Source organism: Micromesistius poutassou (genome assembly GCF_964030765.1).
Source record: "Micromesistius poutassou genome assembly, chromosome: 16".
NCBI lineage: Eukaryota > Metazoa > Chordata > Actinopteri > Gadiformes > Gadidae > Micromesistius > Micromesistius poutassou.
In genome coordinates this window covers 506,770-516,606 of record NC_140286.1, presented here as the reverse complement: position 1 = coordinate 516,606, position 9,837 = coordinate 506,770, and the positions used below count along the sequence as shown (strand labels likewise).

At 55.0% G+C, this 9,837-nt stretch overlaps 1 protein-coding gene across 1 annotated transcript in view; it reads left to right on the top strand.

The window, feature by feature from the left end:
* The window catches only part of nyap2b (neuronal tyrosine-phosphorylated phosphoinositide-3-kinase adaptor 2b), a gene marked incomplete at both ends in the record, with an annotated part of 11,570 nt that extends 1,733 nt beyond the window's left edge, over window positions 1-9,837 (top strand). The window contains 11 exon segments of the mRNA XM_084481403.1: window positions 2,693-2,763; window positions 3,625-4,013; window positions 4,015-4,117; window positions 4,120-4,199; window positions 4,202-4,225; window positions 4,227-4,605; window positions 4,657-4,718; window positions 4,720-4,825; window positions 7,752-9,084; window positions 9,150-9,414; window positions 9,514-9,837. Of these exon segments, the coding sequence (XP_084337529.1) occupies window positions 2,693-2,763; window positions 3,625-4,013; window positions 4,015-4,117; window positions 4,120-4,199; window positions 4,202-4,225; window positions 4,227-4,605; window positions 4,657-4,718; window positions 4,720-4,825; window positions 7,752-9,084; window positions 9,150-9,414; window positions 9,514-9,837 (3,136 nt within the window).

The window sequence follows — 9,837 nt, the reverse complement described above, 5'->3', positions numbered from 1 at the left end:
GTATGTGCGTGTGCGTGTGTGTGCGTGCGCGTGCGTGCGTGTGCGTGTGTGTGCGTGTGTGCGTGTGTGTGTGTGTGTGTGTGTGTGTGCGTGCGCGTGCGTGTGCGCGTGCGTGTGCATGTGCGTGTGTGTGCGCGTACGTACTTGTGAATAAATGCCAGCCAGATATATGATATCTGATGGAGACTTTCCTGAGTGCATCGGTGGGGCGACACACAGTTCACATTGGGGCGTGACTCCCTTCAGGGGCTCGTTGTTCTGCAGTATGGCTCTGTCGGAGTGCAGCAGTAGCAGCACAGGCAGCAGCAATGCAGATGTATCCCCGAATAACCACAACACACACACACAGCAGGCAGTCACCGGGGTTACTGAGGGACAGAGAGCCACGGACGCTTCATGTGATAAACAGGCTTTGTGTGTACATGTGTGTGTGTGTTTGTGTGTTACACACACACATGCACACAGTCAAACGCAAAAAGGAACAGTTCAATACATATCGGTGTCATATCAAGCCCTTGAATGATTCACAATGGAGACGTTTTCAGATCACACAATGGAATCCTTCACCCATAGCAGATACTTTTAGGTCATGTAAGAGCGACCCAGTATGTGTATTTTCTGTGCTCAAAAGGCATCCTCCACACTGTCTGTGAGTGTGTGTGTGTGTGTGTGTGTGTTTGTGCGTGTGCGTGTGTGTGTGTGTGTGTGTATGTGTGCATGTGCGTGTGTGTGTGTCTGTGTGTGAGTGTCAGTGTTAGTGTGTGTCTGCACATATGTGTGGGTGCGTGCTTGTGTGTACACATTTTCACATATGTGTCCTCTAAACAAGTGTGAGGGGTGGTGTTATTATCATTGGCAATGATAGTGTGCCTCGTCCACTAATCCGCCCAGTAACTCTGCTGAATGATTCTGAGAGCAGATGAATCACAGACAGCTTGGTCTGCACCAGGCACACAGTTTCCGTCGCACGTCCGTCCGTGGGGACCACCTGGCCTCGCTCCAGCCCTGGGATTGTGGCTGTCAATGATGCCATGTTTGTGTTTTGATTGAACGGTTAAAAGGGGTTATTTGAGGAAAAAGAACACTTTTTTTTTTTGTTATGTGCACATTTAGTACGAAATGGTCCCCACAAAGGCGCTCTATGAGTCTCACGGTAAAATAAATAAACAAAGACATGAATACATAAACAAATACTTTAGTAAATGACCCGGCATGGTGCACCATGGCGTTAAATGAACCAAGCGCTCAATCTCCGTCCTGCCCCCGCGGTCGGGGGGGGGGGGGGAGATTAATGGAGCTGAAGGAATGTATGTTTGCATAAACAAGCCCCAGATGAGTTACCTCGCCGCAACACGGCCAGTAAATTAGCACGCGCAACATAGCTCACACGGAAACATGACTGCTGCTGCTGGGAGAAATAACATCAAAAATAAAAGCACAGTGGGGGAAAAAAAAGGGATGACAATAAACCACGGGCCAATCATCTGCGCCGGGGGGAGGAGCCATGTTGCGGAGGAGAGTGGCTCTGACTCGACGGGGAGGAAGAGGTGCCTGGTTCGCCAGACGCAATGTTTATAGTCACCCTGGCCCGCCGCGGATTGGTCGGGGATCCGCTCAGTGTGCACACAAATCTTCCTGGGCGCCACGGCAACCATCCCACAGAAACAAGACCCCCCCCCCCCCCCCCCCGCAGTCCGACCAATCGCAATGACACGAGGCAGCCGCGGCCAATCGGGTTGCAGAGAGTCGCTGTGCTCCAAGGGAGCGAGCCAATGGGAGCCACGCTTGTGGGGGTGTCCCTGGCTCAGAGGAGGGCTGCGTGCGCTGTAGCTGGGAGGGGGCGGAGCCTGTCGGAGGAGAATTCATTCAGGAGCAGCGATTGACCTAGATTCTGTTTACCCGCGAGCAGAGGAGGGGGAGGGGGAGGGGGGGGGCTTTCGCCAGAAAACACATCCACTACAGCGCGAGGGGGATGAGGAGAGAGGAGAGAAGGGGGGAGGGGGAAGGAGCGCGAGAGAGAGAGAGAGAGAGAGAGAGAGAGAGAGGGAGAGAGAGATGGAATCATCAACAGTGCTGATCCACAGTGGAAACCTGTTAACATAATGATGGGTTTTGCATCCAAGTTAAGCACTACACACCCTCTCCCAATGGGTAAACATATATATTAAATGGCACAAATACACACACACACACACACACACACACACACACACACACACAGTCTATCTGTCTCTCTATATTTCTCTCTTTAAATTAACAGAAGAATCTCCAAATTGTTGCTGTTTGCTTGTTTGCGTGTGTGTGTGTGTGTGTGTGAGCATGCCAGTGTGTTTGTGTATGTGTGCGTGTATGTGCATGCCTGTGTGTGTGTGTGTGTGTGTGTGTGTGTGTGTGTGCGCGTGTGTGCATGCCTGTGTGTGTGTGTTTGTGTGTGTGCGTGTCTGTGTGTGTGTGTGTGTGTGTGTGTGTGTGTGCGTGTGTGTGAGCGTGTGTGCATGCCTGTGTGTGATTGCCATGGTGAGTCATACAGTACCAGGAAGGCGTGCATGCGTCTTCCTGGACCATCTGGCATCTGAATTATTAAAAGTGAAAAATCTGCAGTTTGAACATTTCAGACGCTCTCGGCCCACTCTTCTACTCGTCCCTCACTCTGTCCACTGCCCCTCATTAACCCGCCCTGTCTCTAACCTAGAAACACGGCGCCCAACCCACCGTACTACAGCGCCCCGGATTACCACGCCAATACATTAACGTTCGTATACTGTACAGTATATACCGTAATTTTCATGTCGGGCCGAGGCAAATACTGCACGCACCGCTTCCAATGCGCCCGCATCGGAAGTGATTCACCCTGCAATCCTACGTCACCGCTCTGATCAGATCCACGCAGAGCGCTGAGTGACCCAGATACCGGCGTTACCCATACTGCCTTACTGCTGGATGTACGTGTGTGTGTGACCCAGAAACATGCATATGCCTCGACTATTCCCATACTGAATGGGATTCGAGATTTTGCTGTGGGCTACATTTTATTGACCTTTATTTGACCCAAAGCTATAGCGAGGGGGAGGTGGCGCGCTATAGGTTAATGCAAACCGTTAATATTCCACCTGATTCAGTTGGAATGAAACGAGGCGAAACGTTTGCAAAGCGAGCAAGGAAAGCACAAGGAAAGCAGGGAAGGATCCTCAAAGAAGAATTCAATTAGAACAGTAATGAAGCATGAAGAATATACTGTATGTTATATCTGATACACCAGCAGGCTTTATACTGTACATATATATATATATATATATATGCATATTATCTCGCTACCGCTATCTCCTGGTCCCTCTCTCTCTCTCTCTCTCTCTCTCTCTCTCTAGTTCTCGCTCTCTTTCTCTCTCTCTCTCTCTCTCTCTCTCTCTCTCTCTCTCTCTCTCTCTCTCTCTCTCTCTCTCTCACCCTCTCTCTCTCTCTCTCTCTCTCTAGTTCTCGCTCTCTTTCTCTCTCTCACCCCTCTCTCTCTCTCTCTCTCTCTCTCTCTCTCTCTCTATATATATATATATGTATATGTATACGCATAGATAATGTCAATTTGTCCTTGGACTAATAAAGTTGGGTTTGACTGTTGTGTGCCGACAGCGGCGGACTGCAGCGAGGACTGCCGCCGGGTGCCGCCGCCCAAGCCCAAGAGGAACCCCAACACGCAGCTCAGCGTCTCCTTCGACGACTCCTACATCAAGACGCACGGCTGCTGCGGGCGGGCCCCGCAGCACGGGGGCTCGTCCCCGTGCGAGCGCCACCCCTCGCCGCCCTACAGCGACGAGAGCCCCGGCGGCGCCGACGACGACGACTGCGAGGACGAGCCCGTCTACATCGAGATGGGCGGCGGCGTGGACGTGGGGGGCCGCGACCTGCAGCCGCCGCCGCCGCCGCCGCCGCCGCTGCTGACCCCGGCCAACGACGAGGAGGAGCCCGGGGAGTCGGTGTACGAGGAGATGAAGTACCCGGCGCTGGAGGACTACGAGTACCCGCACCGACCCGGCGGGCTGCCGCTCCGCCTGCCCCACGCCGGCGCCCTACGACCCCGAGCCGCTCAGCCGCTGCTCCACGCCGCGCAACATCCCCCTGTGCGACATCCCGCGCCCTTCCCCAACCTGCTCACCCACCGGCCGCCGCTGCTCGTCTTCCCGCCGGCGCCCGCCCAGTGCTCGCCCACTCGGGCGACGAGTCGCCGCTCACTGCCCATGGACGTGACCAAGCTGCCGGCGCTGGCCGACCAGTCGTACAGCAAGTCGCCCACGTCCGCCGGCGAGACGCCGCCGCCCTCCTCCTCCTCGGCGCACCTGCGGCGCGAGCTGTGCGCCACGCCCACGCTGACGGTGTCGGGCCGCTCCTCGGCGCCGCCGCTGCCCTGCACCCTCTACTCCAAGTCGTCCTCGGGGGCGTACCAGCGGAGCCACTCGGCGTGCCCCTCGCCCGTCAGCATGGGCCGCTGCCTGACGCCGCTCAGCCTGATGCGGGCCGCGCCCTTCGACGCCGGCATGCCCTTCCCCGGCGGCGGGGGCCTGCCGAGGAGCGCGTCGGCCACGCCCCACGGGAAGGGCTCGCCGCCGCAGGATGGCGGCGGAGGAGGGGGAGGAGGAGGAGGAGGAGGAGGAGGAGGAGGAGGCGGGGGCGGGGTGGGCCGGCACCACCACGGGGGCTCCATGCAGAACGTGTCGACGGGCCGCTCCCCGCACGCCCACCAGCCCGCTGGACGAGCTCACCAACCTGTTCACCACGGGACGCAACATGCTGAAGAAGAACGCCAGCGGACGCAAGTCCAAGGAGCCCGGGGAGGGTGAGTGTGTCCTCTCGGTCTGATGGGGGGGGGGGGGGGGCTCGTACTGGTGGTTCTTAGGGGGGGAGGAGGAATGGAGAGGTGGTAGATGTGGCTGAGGGGGTTTTGATTCCCAGCTGAAAGGTTCTGGGTTCAATCCTTAATGTCCACTGTCTAGCTGGAGGTGGGGTTTAGCCAGTCGCGTGGCCCCCACCTGCTCTTTAATGTCTGCAGAATCAACATCGACGGTTGGTTTGTAGGAAGCATCGCCAGTTTTAAACTGATTTAAACAATAATATGACAATAATAATGACGTAGTATGGATACCAGTCATTTTACGCCATCATGGTACACAAAAAAGCAATGCCGTCTCTGTATATGTTCAGCCCATCAGGGAATATCAGACACGAGACAAGAGCAGCATACGTTAATGATTCGAAAGTAATTCACTGCTATACTATAATAGAAGAAATCCTAGAATTCCTTTGGACACATGTGTAATGCGGGTTTCCATCTGAGCCTAAAGCCTGTTGAATGAGTGTTCTCAACATGCTTACCAACGACGGTGTTAGTGGATCCCTGCAGCCCACATAACTCCTGGCAACTCCAGAGCGGGCCAGCCAAGTCTGATGGAGATCATATGATTTAATCTGAGGATAGTAGAGGCTAAAGCAGTCCTGTGAAGCCTAGTAGTGGCTTTGATCCATTGGGACGATTTACATTTAAATATGTAAACATCATCTTTAAATGCAGGCAATGACACCACTACACTGGACGCACTGCCAGAAAACCCTAGAAACACAAAACATGATAAAAATCTGATAATTACAAAATACTAATGAAAACATGACACTTAATTGAACTGATCTCTTTAATTGATTTGATATGTGGTTTGCGTCTTACTCGGTTTGACTCTTAACCCGGTCACAAATGACCGTGTGTTAATTCTACTGGATAACACAAACTGTAGAGCTAATGCAAATCTCTCTCTAATGAAAAGGCCTATTGCATAATTTAAAACGTTGTTACAAAAGTAGCCAATGCGATGAATTACGCATTCGCAGACCACGCAGCAATGACGGATGTTTATGAACTGCATAATGTATGGTTTCTGTGGAGAAGCGGGTCATGCATTCATCTCAATAGCCACAGAACAGTGGGGCATTCTGTAGTGGCCCCTCCCCCCCCCCCCCCCTCCCACACACTCTCACCAACCAGTGATATGATCCTCATGAGCATAATAATAAACAAAAACACAGCGGAACGACATTCCGTCTATACAGTCGGCTCTACTTGATGCACGTAGCAACCATCACATGGCAACAGAGCATGAGGAGGAATCTCTGTTTGTTATTTCTGAGGCATCCCAGCCAATCGCAGCGCAGGCTGCGTTGGTTGTCAAGTTAGTAATGAGCTCCCGGGTAGAAGGATACGTGTGTGTGTGTGTGTGTGTGTGCGTGCGTGTACATGTGCGTGTGTGTGTGTGAGTGTGTGCACGTGTGTGTGAGTGTGTGCGCCTGTGTGTGTGTGTGTGAATGGAATGGGGAGGAGCTTGGTTACTATCAAGCAACACCTGATCCGCCTTGGTCCTGTTTATTCTACAGGACCAATCAGAAAGAGGACGGTTACCGATTCAACCAATGAAGATAAGGCTTTGCCATGTTGGAATATTGGACCTTGTTTTCTTACAATTGTCAACATTACCTGAAAATGTAAAGGCATAGGTTATTCTTTGATTCATTGATAACAAAGTGGTCTTATTTAACCACCATTCCACAACCTCTTGACAAGCAACGGTTGTACATCCTACAGGCTACTGTTCTTTATGCTGAAAAGACACAGTTGTGGTAGTTTGACCGCTACAACTGAGCCTATAAAAAGAGGGCAGCTCAACAGTGTGTGTGTGTGTGTGTGTGTGTGTGTGTGTGCTGTAATTAGCCACGTGCAATCATAGCATCCATTGCATATTCACATATGTACATGAGCACTACTTTGACACAGTTTTCCCGAGATAATGGAGAAATCAACCGCTAGCCTGACCTACTTAATCAACCAGTTAATCTCTCTCTCTCTCTCGCTCTTTAATCTCTCTCTCTCTCTCTCTCTCTTTCTCACTCATTAGCTCAAGCATACAAACACACATGTAGCTCCATAACCGGATACACATGTAGTGTAACAAGCCATCAAAGATGGAGGCACAGATGCACAGAAATCGATCATGTGCATTAATATTTAATCATCTCTTTAGTGGACTGTCACAATTAATTTACAAGAATGAATTCATGTCCCAGAGGAATGATTGTCTTGCATATATGAATAGAAAACACCATGGGTATTTGATGGAGGTTTTATTTTACGTTAGCAATCATTTTCCACTGATAGTATTTTCTCTGTTTCATATTAATTATTTAGATGAGTCTGAAGGAATACACATTTTAAAAGAGTTCTATCTGTTTGCATCTTTGCATGTTGAAAAACCGCTATGAACGGAAATACATGTTATTCTAGTCCCTTAAGATCTCACAAATTTAAATCACATTTTGCTTTCAGTGGGAAAAAATGTTAAAAAAAGCTCTGCAGCTCAAATGTCACTTCCACAGTTTGTAGAGAGCGGCCCCTAGTGGATCCTTTAGGGTAGTGCACGGGTGAATGGAGCAACAGCATAATATAGTGTTTGTTTCAAAGTGTTTGCTTTCATCAGGAGCATAGCTCGTTTGTCGTTAATGTATTCTACATACGAAGTACAAGTATACACAAACAAAACATGGAACACGTTTCGCGGACACCATTCATACATCCGGAGCCCCGACACATTAAATACCATCCTGATTCAGAGGTCGAGATGTTCCTTCAGACTGCACCTGTGATGACTGGTCTAGTACCGGGGTATCAACCCGTAGTTCGGCCCTCTAACTCTAACCCGCGTCTCTCCTCATCTCCCCTGCAGCCGAGTCCAAGAGCAAGTCCCACGGGGAGTCCAAGCGCGAGGGCAAGGAGCGCCACGGCAGCCACAGCAAGGAGTCCAAGAGGGAGTCCAAGGAGCGCCACCACAAGGAGTCCTCCCACCGCAAGGACCGCAAGGACCGCGACCGGGACGGCGACAAGGGGGCCCCGGAGTCCCACGCCAAGCGACGCAACAGCAAGGACCGGGGCTGCAGCAGCGTGGAGCCCATCCCCACGCGCCGCGACTCCAAGGAGAGGGGCTGCAGCTCGGTGGAGCCCGTGCTGCTCATGCGCAGGGACTCCAAGGACCGGACGGGCAGCGGCAGCAACGGAGACCCGCTGATGGCCCGGAGGGACAGCAAAGAACGGACCATGGTGGGCGGCGGCGGTGGCGGCGGCGGCGGCATCGCGGGCGGCCTGGGCCTGGAGTCGCTACTGCGGCAGGACAGCAAGGAGCGCGAGAGGCTGCTGCTGGACCACGGCGCGCCCCCCCCCGGCGAGCTGCTGCCCCGGCAGGAGCAGCAGGTCCGGGAGCGCTCCCGGAGCAGCGCCGACTGCAGCCGGCACGAGAGCAGGGAGAGGCTGTTGGAGCAGCCGCCCGACCTGCTGCCGCGGCAGGACAGCAGGGAGAGGGTGCGCAACGGCAACGCCAACGGCAACGCCAACGGCAACGCCGAGCCCAAACACGAGGGCAGGGAGCGGCCGCCGGAGCTCCTGCCGCGCCAGGAGACCAAGGAGCGCACCCGGCCCGAGTACAAGCACGACGGCGGCGGGAAGGACCTGCCCCCCGAGCTGCTGCTGCCGCGGCAGGACAGCAAGGAGAGGATGAGGAAGGGCCTGGAGCACCGGCACGAGGGCCGGGTGGACCAGCCGCCCGAGATCCTGCCCCGGCAGGAGACGTGCCGCGGCGGCAAGGACCGATACGGGTACAGGCAGGAGGAGCCCCGGCAGGAGGCCAGGGACCGGAGCTGCTACAACGGGGTGGACGTCCCGCCGCCGCCCCTGCCCCTGCCCAGGCAGGACGCCAAGGAGCAGAGCTGCAGGACGGGGCTGGAGGCCCGACGGGACAGCAAGGACCGGAGCGTGAACGGCGCGGAGCAGCAGCACCGCTACGAGGGCAAAGACGCCAGGAGCCCCAACGGGCTGGAGCACAGGCGCGACAGCAAGGAGCGGGGCGGCACGCCGCGGCGCGAGGGCAGGGCCAACTACGCGGCGGACCAATCAAAAGCACAAGAGAGGAACGGGAGCGGCGCGGCGTTCGGGCAGCAGCAGCAGCAGCAGCAGCACTCGTCCACACCCACGCATCACGGCAAGCCGGCCGGAAGCCCGCCGACGGTGTCGGGGACGGGAAGTGGTGAGGGTTACGAAACCACCGGTTTCACCTGCGCTCGGCGGTCGTCAGCCAGTACAATATAAGGCGTGCTGTCATCACCGGTTTGTACTTAACGTTTTCTTTTCTTTTCTCCGCAGAACTCAAAGCGCTACCCAAGTACGGCCGCACAGCGTCCGTACCCGGGACCCAGTCTCCGATGGGCACACCGCAGAGGAAAGGAGGAGGAGACGCCCATCCTCCACATCAGGTAGGGCAGCGCTCTCGTCGTCTCATCCTCGTCCTCAGAGGGAAACCCGACGGCACCGCAAACATCCAGTCTAGGTTGCTTCTACACGCACTGACTCCCTTCTCTCTCTCTCTCTCTCTCTCTCTCTCTCTCTCTCTCTCTCTCCCTCTCCCTCCCTCCCTCCCTCCCTTCCCCTCCGTCCCACAGATGCCCCAGATGCCGTGGATGTGCGGAGACAGCACCATGCTGGACCAGATCGAGAGGAAGCGCACCCTCTGCATGGAGATCCGCTCCAGGCAGCACCCGTTCCTGCAGCGCAGCCTGGAGAGGGAGAGGGCGGCGGCGGCGGCGGCGGCGGCGGCGGCGGACAGGCCCCCGGCGGCGGCGGCGGACAGGGGCCCGGAGAAGAGCCAGTGCAAGCAACAGAGCACGCCGGCCCTCCCGGGTTGGGAGAAGAGCAACGGGGCCAAGAACATCCGTCCGCCCCCGTACCCCACGCAAAAGACGGTGTTCTGGGACACCGCCATCTGA